General features: G+C 34.6%; 1 protein-coding gene across 1 annotated transcript in view; it reads left to right on the top strand.

Moving 5' to 3' along the window:
• The first annotated feature begins 11,691 nt into the window (after positions 1-11,691).
• Positions 11,692-18,971, top strand: part of LOC110107306 (probable chromatin-remodeling complex ATPase chain) — a 32,646-nt gene continuing 25,366 nt past the window's right edge. The window contains exons 1-4 of the mRNA XM_020837531.2: positions 11,692-11,995; positions 12,927-13,058; positions 13,326-13,432; positions 13,754-13,866. Of these exons, the coding sequence (XP_020693190.1) occupies positions 11,783-11,995; positions 12,927-13,058; positions 13,326-13,432; positions 13,754-13,866 (565 nt within the window). The 5' untranslated portion in view covers positions 11,692-11,782. The remainder of the gene's footprint in view (positions 11,996-12,926; positions 13,059-13,325; positions 13,433-13,753; positions 13,867-18,971) is intronic.

Raw genomic sequence — 18,971 nt, forward strand, 5'->3', positions numbered from 1 at the left:
GAGAGTTGGGAACAAGCTAGGAGTTTGACTCCTTCGCTTAACATAGAATTACTTGTTGAGTTTGGTTCAACAAGTAAATGATTTTGGATTAGACTACTTGTTGGTTTTGTTTCAACAAATATATGATTTTTAAGCGTCTAATTCACTCAACGTGGGTTGAATAAATGAGATTTTCATACAACTTTTAAGATGTAGAAAGAAAGGAAATTCCTCTACAAATTTGGTTTGTAGAGAGAAGAGGGAGAAATGCAACTTGAAGGTTGCAAAGTGGAAGGTTTTCCTTGAACATTTGATGTTCAAATAAAGAGACTCACATTCACTTAATTTAGGCTAAGTGAATGGAGAGATTCCCTACACATTTTGTTTGGTAGAAGAATGGAATGTGCAACTTAGAGGTTACAATTCATGAATGTCCTTGAACACTTGGTGCTCAAAGGGGGATTTATCCTCCCAACTTGGGTTTGAGAGCATGAAGAAATGTTTAAATGCTCTCCTACAATCTTAGCTTGTAGGAAAGGGAGAGGGAAATGCAACTTAGAAGTTACAAATCATAAAAATCCTTTGAACATGTGGTGTTCCAAAAGAGATGGGTACATTCTCCTAATTTTGAGTTTTAGGAGGATGATAGGGGTTTCCTATAACTTTTGAGTTGTGGAAAGGGGGAAATAATGTGCAACTAATAGATTCCACATTCATGAGTGCCCTTGAACTTTTGGTATTCAAAGGGGGGGATGACCATTCTCCAAGATTTGGGCTTAGGAGGATGAGAGGGCTTTCTACAACTCTCAAGTTATAGAAGAAAGAAGCAACAAGCAACATTTGGATTGCATGTTGAAAGAGATTTCTTGGACATTTGGTGTCCAAGAAGGGGTATTCATGTCACGACCCAACCCGACCGGGATGGATCCCGCTCGCATTAGGTCGTGGCCAGACTCAATCTAACCGAACTGATTCCAGGATCTGGTTTTGGAATTTGTTTCATAACTTTCTTCCAAGCATTATACACAAAAATAGACACATAGAGCTACTATAACATCAAAATACAGCGGAACAGATCATCTATCTTTTTCTTCCTCAAAAGAATCATATACAAATACAGCTCATGGCTTTCAGACAGAAAGAAAAACAGAACAAAAAAGTCATGACTGTACAAAAATCAAAAGTACAAAATATCTATAACGAATCAGACTCTGAACTCCTAGTCCAAGACTTCATTCCCTTTCTCAGAACCTGAAAACTACGTAGAAAATAAGGATGAGATACAACAGCTCAGCAAGACATCAAACCTCCAATCAAAATCCTCAGAATCCACATCAGACAAAATCCATACAGAAATCAGATCAACAGAATCGCATATCGAATCAGAACAGAACAGAAATCACAGAAATCTTAATTCTAGAAATTGAATCAGAACAGAAATACATCACATCAGAGCTGACAGAACGGACAAAAATCAGAAATCAGATTAAATCATATTAGATCAGAAGTCATATCAGAACAGACAGAATCGTATCAGAATCAGAAATCAATTCAGAATATATCAAAAGTCAGAACAGATTCCCTGACACTGACAGAATCTCAACAGATTCTGGCCCCTTATGCCTCCCTTCCCAGAGACTGACATAATCTCTCGGATTTTGGCCCCTTATGCCTCTCTTTGTGCTCATGGCACAAGAACAGATGTGCTTATAGCACCAGAACAGAACTTATCATCGGATCCGGAACTTGTTTTCAGAAACAGATTTCAGAGTTCATTTCAGATTTTTCTTGATATAGACAGGATCTCACAGGATCATGACCCCTTATAACTCCCTTTTCATAGCACACAATCATAGCATGTCATTTCAGAACAAATCCGGATAATTTCAGAAATCGTACGAAAATCCGGCGGCATAACGGCAGTATACGGAATTTATACAAAATTCACCAAATCAGAATTTTACCAAATTACCACAGAACATTCACAACAACATTATAAGACTTTTATTCTACTGTCACAACATTTTCAGACATAGTGAAAATTTACAGTCAATAGAAAACGCCGTCAAATCAAAACTATCCAGCCAAAAATCTCCAGAAAATATTCAAAATGTGCACACTCGGCACCTCAGAAACATATCAAAAGTTATGTGGTAAAACTGAACCAATCGAAAAATTCGGACGGAATTCGCTAACGAAAACGAAATCCGGACAGAAAACTCGTTCAAACTTCACCGTTCTGAAAATTGAGAAAGACGGAATGTGCCTTACCTTGCGTACACCAATTTCTTGAACTGTCTCGACGGACGAAAACGGCCCAGCGTCGCCCAAAAATCCAATTTTCCACTTTTTCCTTCGTTTTTCTCTCTCCTGGGCTTTTCTCTCTCTTCAAAATATCTCATTTCTATATATATCCAGACTGATCGTCCCGGACGATCGAAACTTCATCCCGGGACGAAGTGGATCTGGACGAATTTCGTCCAGACGAGATTAATTAACGTCCCCGGTGACTTGTCCTCGGGAGAATTTTCGTCCAGACGAACCAAATTTCGTCCCGACGAACCATGCAGCCAAAACTGTTTTCCTTGAACAACCTGTACCGATCGTCCCGGACAATTCAACTTCATCCAGACGAACCTGGAGCAAAAACTGATGTTACAATTCATTTGCTTAATTAGTAACTAAGAAAATGATGAAGACTAGGATTTGAGTCTTATGTCTAAGGGATTACTTATTGGTTTGTGTTCCAATAAATAAATGATTTGATAAGCTTCCTACAACTTTGGTGTTAAAGGAAGAAAATGTAACTTAGAGAGTTACAAAATTTCATAGGAGGCCTTTGAATATTTGGTATTCAAAGAGGGGTGATCATTCATTTAATTTCAGGTTAAGTGAATGAAGAGGAAAGACTAGGTTTTAATAACTAAGCCTAGACGGGATGTTCAATTGTTAAACTTAGGTTCAAATAATTTGAGAGAAAGAACTTAGAGTTAGGTTCTAAGTTCGATAACCTCATGTAATAGTAAATATAAGTTTAAGAGAAGCTTCAAACTATTAAACATGGAGGGAGGAAAATTGTTTGTTGATTTTGTCTCAACAAACAAAATGTGAGTGACTTAGGATTTGTTTCTAAGACTTAGAACCATGTAATGATACTGGTTGGTGCCTTTGGAGGCTTCAAGTCATCATTCATGGGGGAATGTGTGTTGGTGTTATGCTCCAACAGACAAGGTGGAAGAACTTGGAAGTTGATCCCAAGTTAGAAAGAATTTATGCAATGACATGTTTGAAGCTTGGGGTGCTCCAAATATCATTGCATAAAAGATGTAATTTGTAATTTTTGAACTACAAATTAAGAGGGTTATCTACCCGTGTAGATTAGGCAAATGAGATAGTTTAGATTTAGGATCCTAAGCCTAAGAAGGGAATTCTTTCAGTGATCTTTGTGTCTCAACTGAAAGAAAGAGGTAGATTAGATTTTTGGTTCTAAGCTACAAGACTTTCATATAATGATAGGTTAGAATTTAGAGAGTTCCAAATCATCACCTATGAGAGGACAAGTGCTCGTGCGCTAATTTCGTATTATTAGCAAACGGAGTGGAGACTTAGGATTTGTTTCCTAAAATCTTGATTCATGGACTATAATAATTGGGACTTAGAGGACACCCCAACTACTAAGCATGAAGGACATGTACATAAGAAAGGGAAAATTGTTGGTTGATCATGTCTCAACAAACAAGAGGTAGATGACTTAGAATTTGTTTTTAAGATTTGACCACCATGTAATGACGTTTGATAGGAATCTTTGGGGATTCCAAATTATCATATATGAGAGAGAGGAGCATTCATTTGTCAATTTTATGTCTTAACAAACGAAGGGAAAGAAAAGATTAATTGGTTTTATGTTCCAACACAAGGGTTGATAGCCTAGAGTTGGGTTCCAAACTACAAAGATTCACGTGTGGGTACACTTGAAGACTTGAGGGACTTCAATTCATCTCACATGAGATAATGCTTGTTAGTTTTGGGGTTCCAACAAGAGATGTAAGAAAACTTGGATTTTGGCTCCAAGTTTCTAAAGCTTGTAACATGATGCATTAAGGATTTCTAGGAAAATCCATAATATAAGGCATGACAAAGGTTGGTGATAACTCCTAAGATATGCTAGGAGTCAAATGATAAAACATTTGGAGCATTGAGGGTGCTCTAAAAGTCATGCAATGATATGTGTTTGGGGCCTTGAGAAGGTTCCAATCACCATGCATTTGGAGAGATGGGTGAGTGCTTGTAGAATTTGTATCTACAAGCAAAGTGAGTTGAACTTAGGATTTTTTGGGATCCTAGGTTAAGATTTGTTCATGCAATGGAAAATGGATGCTTTGAGATGCTCCAAATTTCTATACATGAGGAAGGGAAGACTACTAGAGAGCTTCAACTCAATGAAAAGATTTCCAAATCAATTTTGGCATGATTTGAGTAGAAAGATTGGTCCTACAACTTGAAATTGGAAGACAACCTATAATATTATCAAAGCTCTACAAGAAGGTGGTTTTCCCTAAATCGTACCTAATATGATTCGAAAATTTGAGAGCTTGTATTTGGCCATATTATCTTGCAAATTAAGAAAAATGAGCTTAAATAATCCCTTAATATGATGGAGCATTGATCATGGGCCTTTGGGGTCCATGAAATGTTCCAAATCAAGTTTAGCAATATTTAGGATTAAATGAGACATTTTAAAAAATTTGCAAACAAATAGACTCATTAGTCTAAGTAATAAATACATAACATATGGCTTGAATCACAATGGAGTGGGAAACATGCATTTGAAAATCTTAAGGAATCACATCACTTTTGTCATGATTTGATTCATTAAGAGCATAAAGATGAGTTTCTCAAGCTTTGAAAGATTTGCATAACAAAAGTAACTAGCCATAAATTTTTTATCATAAGCCATGCAACACATCCAAAAGCTAGGTTAATCAAGCACACTTGTTCTAGGATTTTTTTTTGAAGTGTATCTTTGAGATTCATACTAGATCCTATAACAAGTCATCACAAATATTTTGGATATATTGCAAGACTTATGACAACCCTACAAGATCCACAAAATTCCTAAATCATACTTCTATCTCGTCATGACACTAATGTTGAATAAGAACACGTTCACAATATGAAGTTTGAGTGGATATGCAAGCTACACGCTCAATTTGGCTACTTTTTGAGATTTAACATAAGACAAATGGATAATGAAATTTTTCTTAATCAATCAAAATACATTAAGGTTATCTTAAATAAATATAAAATGGATAAAGCTAAGCCAATAAATACTCCCATGAGCTTCAATGTTCAATTAGATAAAGACTCAAATGGAAAATCAGTTGATTAAAAAAATTCAGAGGAATAATTGGATCCCTCATTTACTTGACAACTAGCAGACCTGATATAATATTTAGTGTGTGCCTTTGTGCTAGATTTCAAGTTGATCCAAAGGAGTCCCACCTGACTACAGTTAAGAGAATCCTTATATATCTCTTAGGAATTCCAAACTTAAGAATTTGGTATCTAAGACATAAAAGTTCTTTTGAGATTATTGTATATTCTGATTTATACTTTATAGGATATATGGTGGATAGAAAGAGCACATCTGAAACATATCAATTCATATGACAATCCTTAGTCTCCTGGTCCAGCAAAAAATAAAATGCAATTGCAACTTCCACTATCGAAGTAGAATATATTACCTTATAAAGTTATGTGTCTTAGGTCTTTTGGTTAAAATAATATATTCTAGATTTAGGATTACCTGTAGGCACAATATCAATCCCGTGTGATAACATTAGTGCCATCTGTATTTCTAAAAATTCTATCTAATACTCTAAAACTAAATACATTGACATAAGATATCACTTCATAAGGGATCTTGTTACTAAAGGAGACATTAAGCTACACCATATAGGAATTGAGAATTAACTGACTGACATTTTTACTAAATTACTATCCTTTGAAACTTTCAATATCTTAAGCACCGGATTAGGTGTCATAGACATAAATGCATGAACTTGATAATTTCAGAACTCTAAATTTTCTATTTTCAGATATTTATTTGGTCTTTATTGTTTGCTTGTTTTTTTGTTATTATTTTGTTCTTGTTTTGTTTTACTATTATTTTATTTATTAATCACCATTAGAATGATATGGTTTGTCTTACTTTTGTTTTTTAAAAGTTGTAATCAATGATTGACATCCCTAAATTAATTAAATGGAGAAACACCGTTGATTGTTTTCCTTCATCTAACTTCTTTTAACGGTATAATTTTCTTTTCTAAATAAAAGTCTATCTCAAATTAACAATTGAACTTTGCAATTGAGATATTTTATATCTTCTTACAGAAATTTATCTAATATAAATAATGCTCAAAGTCATTAAATCACTTTTAAGCTTTTTGATCTTGTTGTTGAATTTATCATATGAATATGATTTGCATTTGTGATTTACTCCTTATATTAAAGAATGAGTTTTTCTTCTCTATTATCTAAAAAATATTCTCACAACTAAAAGTATTTTAAAGTTTTGAAAGGGAGCTAGCTTGAAAAAATGACAATAAGCATAAAATGAGTCCAAAAGGAAAAACTGAAAAGACGCGCAATGATTGTCAAAAAATTGAAAGATACACAAAGTATATCAAAAATCAAAAGATACGCAAAGTGAGCCAAATAATTGACAAGTGACACAAAATGAGCCCACAAAAAATCAAGCTTCATTCTCTTTCAAACCTTTAAATTTTAAAAGAATTCATATGTCATTTAATATTTTTAAAGACTTGATTTTAAAAATCATGATTGTGACTAATTATTTTTTTATATTATTTTATAAGATATTTTTTTGAAATAAAGTTTTGAACGAATTACTTTTTCTTATATGATTGTTATTTCTGAGTTAGATCTTTATTTTTAAAAGATGGGTTGTCCTATAAGAAGTCTGAGATGGGGTTAATAGGATCATTTGTTCTACCATTTTTTGTATTTCAATGATATTAATTCATTTTTTTACTAATTTTTAATTCAATTACAAGAAAAAATTATTATTGTCTAGCATTAATTAAAAAAAACTTTGTTTTCACCTTTTTAGTGCTTTTTATCTCAATAAGTAACTCTCAGAAAAAAATGTAATTTGTTTGATGTTTGTACTGATGTTATTTTATGCACGATGTTCTATTTTATTTTCTTCTATTTTCTCTTTTTTGTGATGTTAAAAGGGGGATCGAGTTGTTATTATTATTAGTGTTATATTGTTTGCTTATTTTAGTAAATTTTGTATTGCATTATTTAATTGGTCTTCTTTTTTTATGTTTCGTTTTCTTTTCTTTTAATCTATTTGATTTAAAATCGTCTAATAAATATTTATCATCATAAAAAAGGAGGAGATTATTGTAAATCTGGATTCAGGGATTATAATTTTGATGATAACAAATATTATTGGCATTCCTATTTTTTATTATTATTACTACTACATATTTATTTTGATTGTCATGCCTACTAACTTTTTAGATCCACAAACTCAATTATAAATCAAGCTAGTTTAAGATTAAGTATATTAGAACTTAGTCAATATATAATTATTCCAATGATTTTTACTTTTTCTTGAGTCAATTTAATAAGATGCATCATGATGCTAAGTAACGTTACACACACATACTCAGGGGTAAAAATTCTATAAGTTTAAGAGTTTTTATATTTTTGATCATATTGTACAGGACGATCCTAAATCGTCTTGGATGATCAGTCAAAAAATAAAAACCTTAATTAGGGCATCTATGTTAAGCCAGTCGGATTAAGAAAATCGTCCTGTATGATATTCACATCTTTATGGACGATAGACTCAAATCAGAAAGACTCTGCCGCTAAACTCCTTTATGATGTATGATATTATTTTTAGAAATAATACATGACAATACCATATCATCCTAGATGATTCATTACAATTATGGCTAAATTAGTCAGGTGATTAAGAAAAGTAATTAATGTTAGATTGATCGATCATATCGTCCTAGATGATCGAAGGATCATCCTAGAAGATTGAAGGATCATTCTGGATGATTACTTACAAATCTTAAAATTCTCCTAAATCAGCTGGACGACCGTAACTATCTACTAGATGATCAGTTATAATTTTTCATTATCCATATGTTTCTATTGGATGACCAGAACTATATGTTGGATGATAATCACTAATTTTGAACTAATCGTACATGACAATCCAAGCATCATCATGGACGATTAGTTATGTTTCCTCATCGTCCAACATGGATCTTATGGACGACCAGAATTATGTGTAGGATGATATGTATGATTTTGAACTAATTGTATCGGATGATGTCTGCATCATCCAGGATGATCAGAATAAATAATGTGTTCTAATCATCCAACACACCTAAATCGTCTTAGCTGGAAGGGCTGAAATACACTAATCGTATAGAACGATCTTTGACGGCATGTTGTAAATCAGAGCAATTTTTAAGGCCTTCTTTATAAGATATCTTGATTATTATTGAGAGAATCTTTTGCTAAAGTCCTAACCTGAGAGAGCTTAGAAAAAGGGAGAGTTAGTTTGGGGGGGGGGGGGGGGGGGGGAGAGAGAGAGAGAGAGAGAGAGAGAGAGAGAGAGAGAGAGAAAAGCTTGTGAGGAGAGTTTGTAACGTGATCACAAAGGTTGCTCAAAGTAAGGATTTGAGTCATCTTCTCTATTTGTCATCCTTAGCTCCTTGATGGCTCTAGGGGGGTCTTCGTTAGCAACCGATTAATGTTCTCTGCCTGCTTCAAGAGGAAGCAAAAGGAGTTCGGATTCTCTGCCTCATCGGGTTGGTGAAAAAGAGTTTGTAAAGGCTTCTCCGCCTTGCTGTGGGAGCAAAATGAGAGTCACTATATTTTAGTGTAATACCTGGAGGAGAGGCTCCAGGGAGTGGACGTAGGTCAAGTTGATCGAACCACTATAAAAGCTGTTGTGTTCTTTCTGTGTTATTCATGCACTTTATATTTTCATATATTAATTTATGTGGTTGATTGCATTTGTTTTAAAATATTCAAAAAGGTTTAAAAAAATTTCTACTTTGTGTTTAAGAAGTTTTAAAACTACCAATTCACCCCCTCTTGGTTAGCCTCGAGTTAGTTTATAAGGGCTTAACAACACTAACGAACTTTCAGGATTGTTACGAGTGCTAAGAGGGTGTAACTTACATTGTTGTAAATGAGAGATTATTACGGGCGGAGTCTAGGGAAGAAAATGATTCGATTTCATAGCTGTGAATAATAAAAGCGCAATGGTGAACAATAATTGTGCTTTACTATTCAAAGTCGCAAAATTGAATGATTGTCTTTATCCGGACTCCGCACGTAATAATCTCTTGTTGTTGTAAATAAGGATTAATGTTGTTTCTATTATCACTGAGTAAAATTGCACGAATATTCTCAATTTTTGTTCGTTATCTATTTAAACATTTTCTTATATGAATGCTTAGAATTAAGGTTTCACTTGGGATTAATTTCTTACTGCTTCTTAAAGCAGTTTTTTAGAACAAAAAATTATTAAACTAAACAATTTTGTTCTAAAAAAATTGCTTTAAATACAGTAAGAAATTTGTTCCGAGCGAAGCCTAAATGTGAAGATGAAAAGTTCATCTATTATTCTCTTCTTTTGAAGGGACAGACCTATCTGCCTTCCTTCTTCTTTTTTCGTTGGTTCTGAGATTTTGTATTATATTTTTCTTGAGAGGAATTAATATTGTGGCTACTATTTGCCCAATTTTCCAAAAATAAAAAAAAATTAAAAAGTTTTTTTTTTATCTAAAAAGCAACTTTACAAAGGAGTAAGAAAAACGTCTCAAACGAAGCCACGATCTATTCTTAAAGAATTTAGTAGATTCAAGATTTACTCTATACAACAACACTAGAGAACATCACATCCATCATTATATGGAAATATTTTGTAGATAAAGGGGACATATGGTTATACCTTCATGAATTTTTTAATATCAAAATATTGTTATTTGATAGGATGAAAATTTCATAAATGGTGACTTTGTACAATCTATAAACTTTTTGATTGTGGGCTTAGACAATTTTCAATAATTCTTTTTTTTTTTCAGAAAAAAATTATGATTTTTTTTTTGGTGGATGCTCCAATTAATGTATAAATACTTCAAAAAAAAATATTGAATTTTTCTCAAAGAACTTTTTCTTTGTAAAAATTATGGACTAATCAATGATTTTTACAAGGCCTTGATGTTATAAGAAAAATTATTGATCTGAGATAGTCTAACTAAAAGTCTCTATGAGCCCATATCAAGAAATTAGAGTGTAATTAAAAAATTTCAAAAAATTATTTAGATGATCAAATGATCATTAAATATTACACGATTATAGTCAAATCAAGCATCTCGATGTTACATGTCACTTAATTATTATATCATTAAGGCATCTAGATACTATAATGTGTAGATATAATATAAACAATTTACTTTACAAAATTTAACAATAATAACATATGCTACACTAATTACCAAATTCACATTCAAGCTTAAGCAACAAAGTAAAATTATAATAACTAAATCCACTAACATTAGCCTCCACTAACCTAACTATTTAGCGCCCAAGTATTTTTCTATTGCAGTTGTATTACATCAAGGTTCAGCTTTAAGTAGGGGTGTCAATATTTGACACGACTCAAAAATCTAACTCGAATTTTACCCAATAATTCTAGGTTAGAGTCAACAATGACCCGAAGCGGGTCGGATTCGGGTTTAACAATTTGACCAGTTTCAAAAATTGGGTTAGGTTTGTGTTGACAATTTGACCTGAAATTGACTCGTTTTTACCCGGAAACCTAATATTGACCCGTTTTGACCCGAAAAAGCGGAGATTGACCCATTCGGGTTGACCTGGACTCAAAGAGGGTCAAGTTTGGGTCCGAAACATCGACCGATTTATAAAAGGTATTTGCTCGGTATTGCTAGAAAAAACTAGGTACAACTCGGTATTTGCTCGGTATTGCTAGGTATTTGCTCGGTATTGATTATTGGCAAGCAAAATCGACCAATACTTAGCAATACCGAGCAATACCAATCAATCTTGGATCCATTCCGGGTCGGGTTGTCGGGGCGCGCGGTAAATAATGAAAAGTTGCGTACGTTCACCGGACCAAATAAAAGTTGCCTTTTCAGGGTGGCAGCAGGTAGATTCAAAAAAAAAAGAAGTCCTAATCCTTAAATGAGAAAAATTGAAGGGGTGTTTTAAGTAGTTAAAAATTAGCATAGAATTTATCAGATAATCATGACATAAATCATTTAATATATTTTGTTTATTTATTAAATAATTTCAAAAGAGTTTTAACTTAGGATGCAATTATTTAAAAAAAAATGAAGTGGATATAATTTCAGCAGTAATTTAAAAGAAGAAAATGCATGTAAGTCTATTGGGTTGGGCCTGTTATTTGGCAAAACTATGTAGGATCTGTTGGCCCATAGGACAAGGCGGGAAAATGAAAATATTTGGCGGCTACATAGAAGTCGGTAAGCTGGCCTTCTTTATTTCTGGTATAGTATAGCTGTTTGTGTAGCTCGTGCCATTTCCTGCCGAACTATCTCGCTACACAATTAGCTATACGCCTAAAGTAATAATCATTATCAGTCCGTATGTATTTAATCGGAAACTCTCATCTTTTTAGCTTCCGGTCGGGTAATTAGGACCGGCGAATCCGATCCTTCTAACGAAAACCATCAGTTGATCTGTGATTTTCTTACCGGCGATGGCGAGGCAAAGGGATCCATCGGACGAGGAGACCTCGAGCGGCTCTCTTTCCTCCTCGGAAGCAGAAGGGACGCAGGACGGCCTGATGGCGGAGGAAGACGAGGAAGAGCTCGAAGCGGTGGCTAGGACTGCTAGCCCTGGCGACGAGGAGGATAATTCGAAGTCGACGGAGGACGACGTGGATGCGGAAAGGACCGATGATGAGGATGAGGTATGATGGAAGCGGGTTGGTTTTTCTGGCTGGGATGAAGTTGGCCTTGCTAGGTTTTTATGCAGATTTCTGCAATTTATCAGTTATTTAACGGTTTGATCCGTTATCTTAGTGATTGATTTGATGGTTTTGATATATATATATAACTCTGTTGTTGCAAATTTTAAGAAATGAAGGTTGCGTGAGATTCTACTGGTTACTGCTGTTACAGGCGATGCGTTTGGATCTTTTTTTTATGGTCTTAATGTGCTAACGTGTGGATTTGCAGTCACGAGACTCAAAGTTCCCTTTCAAAATGGTTCTTTGTTTCTTGATGCTGCAAGTCTTATTGTAGGCTATTTTTTGTTGGTTAATTCACTGTTCAGGGCGTGGAAGTATCTTGAAGAATTTCTCCTCATATGCTGCAATCTGCATCAGCCTATTATAGTAAATAATTGATACTGTAGGGACAAGTGTTGATGCCTGTCTACTTGTTTTTTAGATTTGATGGCTGACCCCCCTTGCCTGTGATACTCTATTGATGACTGTTTTCCCGTTCAAAGCCTGAATGTTAAAGAAAGGTTCAGTCTGTTAATGGTATTTTAAGTACTGTTTATAAGTGTCAGTCATATTGAACAATCAGCTTTGTTTTTCCACTGACAGTGTTCCCTTAAGATATATTATTATGATGAAAAGCAAAAGAAAAAAGCATTGACTAACATAATCTTTTGATAACTTTTTCTCCCAGAGTGCTACTCTTTGGACAACAGTTTCTTTTTTTTTTTTTACGTTATTTGTTTTTATGTTTTCAAGCCATGTGTATTTATGTACCAGTAACCTATCTTGTTGTTTGTGAAGTTTTTTTTTTCCATTTTATTTTGATATATAATTTTCTTATGAGTTCTCTATCCCTAGTTAGGAAATGTGATCCTTTACATTAATCCATTTCCAGGTCGAGGAAGCATCCTTGACCAATGAGATTGGCAAGCGTGAGAAAGCACGTCTTAAGGAAATGCAAAGGCTAAAGAAGCAGAAAGTTAAAGAAATTTTGAGTGCACAAAATGCTGCCATTGATGCTGACATGGTTGGTTATGTTTTGTGCGGTTAGCTTAACTTTTTATTGATTTGCTCATGAATTTGAGCCTGTGTCTACACACTTCACATTGTAGTAGACGCATCTTCTATACCTGTTTTCTTAATCATACTTCTGATTCTTTTTTTTTTGCTTGCTCATTTAATGCTCTGGAATGAAAAATCTGCAGCTATAAAGTTGTTTGCCTCAGTTTCTTGTTGATGTATTATATTCAATGTTTCTTTGTGTATATTTTATTGATAGTATGTCCATTGACAGAATAATAAAGGGAAGGGGCGGCTCAAGTATCTCCTCCAACAGACTGAAATATTTGCTCATTTTGCTAGTGGAAGTCAATCTGCATCTGAGAAAAAATTAGGAGGACGGTAATATTGTTTACATTCAATTTTAGCAGATAGATAAAATTTATAGAACTTCTATGAAACTATTCTTATGTATTGATGAAGAGATTGTACTAAATGCCTAGGATTTATCCCTGATATTAGAGCAGAAACTGACCTTTCTTCTATCAAGTCTTTTTCTGTTTACATTTTTGTTGAGAACTCCTAGGAAACTATTCTTAGGTATTGATGAAAGTATTGTAATAATGCCTAGTGGCTACTTGTGTTTATTCCTTTTATTAAAGGAGAGACTAAACTTTCTACTATTGACTTTTGTTTCTATTTACGTTTTTGCTACTTTCATAGGGGGCGTCATGCTTCGAAACTAACTGAGGAGGAGGAAGATGAAGAATATCTTAAAGAGGAAGAGGACAGTCTTGCTGGTGCAGGAGGGACACGGTTGGTGTCACAGCCATCTTGTAAGCTTTCTTTCTGATATTATTTTAATGAATTGATTTACTTCTTTTTATAAGTTAGCTGAAGTTGCATGCATTTTATCCAAAATTAGCTGCAGAAATATTGGAGAAGACTGTGTTAAGATATTGTTCATATATCATGCATTATTAAACAAACACATCATTTTTCATTGTATGTGGATGCCGTTGAATGCGGATCAGATAACAAAGTTCGTTAGCTTAAAGCTATTGAAACGATTAAGGTTTTAATCATACTGTCACTTAAAAACAATGGAAGATGACTATGATATATGGGTGTGCTATATCATTACTTGCATGAGTCATTGCTGGGAATGGCATCTTAATTTAGGAATGATGTTGTAAAAATTGTCTTATTCTCTACCTTTTAAAGGCCTTTGTTTTTTAGGCTTATGGATGCTATTAGCTCTGTAATTGGGATATGGGTGATTATCATGATAATTCTTTATGTTAATACATTTGTTTCAAATTTTCTTTTAATTCTCTACCTTGATGTATTAACAATTTACAATTTAATGGGATAGACAAGCATAACTTAGACGTTTAACACAGTTAAAAACTTGAAAGCTCTGCAGTTAAACCTTGAAAACTCTGCAGTTAAACCTTGAAAACTCTGCATAGCTCAAACAAACTGCCTTCTATTTTTATAAACATGTAATATGAGTCAGAGGCATATTTGAGGACATTGTTTGTGAAATTTTTTGTATTATAACTTGGCGTTGGTAAGCTGTAGAAGTAACTTGAACAATGTTAAAATCTAATAGTCCATTGCCCTTATTTCTTCTATGAACTGTTAGCTTATAAATAAATTACATTGTCGAGGAATGTATGGTTTCATCTTATTCTTTTATTATTTCTTGACCGCTTATAGTATTTTGTGAATCTATCTTGTTGATTCTAAGTAGGTCAAATTAGATAAAAAGTGGAAAGCTAATGTGATAGGAAACACTTGTAGATCTCAAGTATTTCCTATCAACACAAAACCACGAAAGCAATAGATAATTTGTATTATTTGATGAAATAGAAATGAAAAATACCAAGATACAATTGATCCTATATTCAAGAGAAGGATCTCTCTCCCAAATTTCTAGACGTCGCTAGAGCCCAAAGAAATTAAGAGATCTAAAATTTCAGCCAAATTTAAGATGCCCTAAACCTAGGAAAACCAACAATTTAGTATACAATTCAAAATGTAATCTCTAAACAGTCCTTACATTCAAAATTTCCTCAAAATCCCTCTAAAATCCTTCCAAAACAGCACCCTAATTCTTGCGGCTTGAGTTCAGTGTGTCTAGGAGGCGTACATTTCCGCCTCTGTTTGCGTCCGGCTGGATGGGTCTAACAATACTCCTCTCCCAAAGATCCACCTTGTCTGCAAGGTAGAAAGACGTCACCCTCCTTCATTCTTTCTTCATCACAAACGGTAAGAACTTGAAGAGTTCGGTCTTTACACCTATGTCCCGCCGTATATCTCTCATCACATCTGAAATAGAGCCCCTTCGCCCTTTTCTCTTGTAATTCCATTTTTGTGAGCTTCTTTAAGCTGTCCCCAGGTCTTACTCCTATAGTCTTCTCCTTCAAAGTCTCCCAAAAAGTATTCGATGTAGGCTCCTTTGGTGCCAGAAAGGTGGTGGTCCTCCTGTTCGAACCTCTTTAGCTGTTGCCTCCCTTCTCTCTCCAGGTGCCTCTGATTCTCCAACAATTGAGCTAGCTCCATAGCTTCTCCCAAGTCACGAGGCCTCATTACTCTAACTGCTGTCCGGATCTCTGGTGTTAGTCCCTTCATGAAATTTTCCTCTAGCACTGTCTCAGGAAGGCGGTCCAATCTACTAGTAAGGTAGTCAAATCTCTCCCGGTACTCCATCACTGAACCATTCTATGTTAAGGCGAAGAACTGCTCGTAGAAGTTCTCCCATGCCAGTTCGGAAACGTTCCCATCAAACAATCCTTGAATTCTCTCCAACTTTGTATGGGTCGTTGCATGTCCCTCCATTGGTACCAAGACAAAGCCTTCCCTTCCAAACATAGGCCCGCTGCCGTCAATCTCTCCTTCTCTGTCAACTTATTGACGGTGAAATATCTTTCTACTTTGTAGATCCACCCATGTACGTCCTCGCTTTCAAAGATGCTCATATTCAGCTTTCTCACCTTCGGGTCACCCCTGTTTCCCCTGAATCCTTCATAGCCTCCCATTCCTCGAAGAGGAGGTGCTTCCCAATCGTCACGCTCTTTCCTTCGATGCTCATACCCAAATCCTTCCTCAAAATCTCCTCTTCTTCTTTCAAAATCAACACCCCGATGATCGAAATCATCCCATCTCCTTACAAATTCAACACCCTTCTTGCATAGCCAATGCTCATCTCCTCCATAGAAAGTGGTTCAAGAGGAGGCATTCCTTCTTCTCCCTAAGGATCTCCACTTATGGATATTCCCTGCCCCTAAATGTGTTAGGGTTCCCACCTCTTCCATAACCGCCGGTAGTTTCCTTTGCTTCCGATGTCGCCGGTTTGGGTTTGACTTCAACTAATTTCTTCAACACGTCTTCCACCACGGCGAACTTTCCCTCCATCCTTTCATTGACGGATGTGATCTGATTTTGAAATCAACAATCTTCTCCTCAAAATATGCTTTGAGTTGCCCAAGTTCTCTCTCCAAAACTTTCACTTTCCTTCCGGCCATTGGTTCCCCTTAGATCGACGTGCTCTGATATCAATTTGATAGGAAACACTTGTAGATCTCAAGTATTTCCTATCAATCTTTGAAAAACCGCGATAATTCTCCACAAAATCCACACAAAACCATGAAAACAGTAGATAAATTGTATTATTTGATGAAATAGAAATGAAAAATACCAAGATACAATTGATCCTTTATTCGAGAGGAGGATCTATCTCTTCCAAATCTCTAGATGCCGCTAGAGCCCAAAGAAACTAAGAGATCTGCATTTCAGTCAAATTCAAGATGCCCTAACCCTAGGAAAACCAACTATTTAATGCATACAATTCAAAAGGAAATCTCTAAACAATCCCTACATTCAAATTTCCCTCCCAAATCACTCAAAAATCCTTCCAAAACAGCTCCCTAACACTTGCGGCTTGCGTTCGACGTGTACATGAGGCAGACATTTTCTCCTCTGTTCGCGTAAGTCGGTCCCGTCGGATTGGTTGGACTGTTCTAACATAATGCTTTGGTTTGAGAGAAATGTTGGGAAATGTGCTTTTACTTTTGAATTAATCTTTTGGATGAACTAGCTTGAAATATTTATTTACCATTAATTAATCTCCCTCACATATTAATTTGTATCATGCAATATTTTTTTGAGAAGTGATATTGTTGTGCTAAAATTTGATCATAGCATGTGATGAAACTAAGTGATACGACGTAGGACTCAAATCTTTATTTATGTCTATACTTAAGTTTATATTGAACTTAGATCTAACTTTTTTCATGAGTTAAAATTTATGTTTATTTGCTTATGATTATTAAAAATTGTTGGGAAGGTTAGAATGTTGTAATGAGGTTGAGCTATGGTTGTGTAGGTCCAAATTGAGAGCTTGGATGTTTGAGGGTTTGAGAATGTTGGTGAAATTGAGGGATGTAAAGTTTGAATTTGGATAGAGAGGGGAGTTGAGTGAGGGTTTGTGAATCTATGGTTCGTGTGGTGGAGATGAAATTATAGTAAGATAAATAAGAATCATGCCATCAAGCTTGATCCAAAAGGAATAATTTTCTAAATTTTTAATTCAACAAAAGATAGATCTTACATAACTTTTACATCCTTTTTAAGACATCACTTTTTTTTCAAAATTAAAATTGACATAGGAGGAACTTATAGAGGGCTGATTGGTCCAAGCAAATTGGGAAGTGGGTTGATGTATTACTTTGAGTTATTGTGGTGGTGGGGTTTAGGTTGTTGACTTGGAGTGCATTTTAATTTACTTTTTTTTTTTGGTTGAGCCTTGCACGAGGAGTTTAATGATGCATTTTTTCTTCTACTTGAACTCAACTCAACCTAATCTATATCATGTTCTGTTCAGCCATCTTGAGAAGCGTTGCATGGATGGCCACCTTGCATGTTCCCATGCACGTGTACATTTTATGACAGTCTAATCAACTGCAATCCACTAATAAAGTTCTCATATTATTAATAACTAACTATTTATTAAATTTCAATGTACTTTAATTAACATTACAATAAATGTAGAAATAAAGAGAGTAATCAAATAAAACTCAGTGTTCCTTTGCTGTTTTACCATCAACTCTACCTCGCTTGAAAAAATTCTAAAGAGTTGAGTTAACATAGTCAAACACAACATAGCTAGACTCCAGCTCCATGTGCCCATGAACATGCAAAGTTGGAGTGTTTTGTTGGTACTGTTAACCCTGTATTTGTAAGCCCATGTACATGTGATCTTTTATTTCTTGTACTGATCTATTAATTTCGAAGCCTTATAATTCCTTCGAATATTAACAAATTAATTGCATTGAAAAGAGGTTTATGAAGTATGACAAAAAGCAAATTTAGATAATAATCATGTAGTCTAATGTCCTTATGCAACATATAATATTTGAATGTAGTATGACGAGGGACATGAATGTAAAGTAAAATGCAGTCAGCATTAATGTACTCAAATGAAATTAATTTTGATAAATAATTACAATATATTTATTTCTTTCTTATTATTTTTATGTAGTACAAATGAATGAAGTTTTGAAAGTTATGCGCTAATGATATTGCTGAAGTGTATAAATAATGATCATGTAGGTTAGCTGGTCTAAATAAGAGCCCATTATGATAGCTTCTAAATCATGGTAGCTAGTGGAGCTTAAGTGGTTAGACAATGGTGACCAAGGGGTATGGTCCATGGTGGGATCTAGATCACTTTAAAAAGACATCTCAAGAGAGTTTACTTGTGTGTGTGTGTGTGTGTTTGTATACTCAAATTGGACAAAATAAGAGCAAGACAACGGGATAAAATTAATTCTATATTTGTTAAGAAAGTATAAAAAAAGATATTCTACGGTAAGAGTTCACTTGCTTAGTGGGTAGCCCATTTGATCACGCCCGAAAATAATATTCATACAATATC

This window comes from Dendrobium catenatum, unplaced genomic scaffold (genome assembly GCF_001605985.2).
Source record: "Dendrobium catenatum unplaced genomic scaffold, ASM160598v2 original_scaffold_4309, whole genome shotgun sequence".
In the NCBI taxonomy this organism is placed as follows: domain Eukaryota; kingdom Viridiplantae; phylum Streptophyta; class Magnoliopsida; order Asparagales; family Orchidaceae; genus Dendrobium; species Dendrobium catenatum.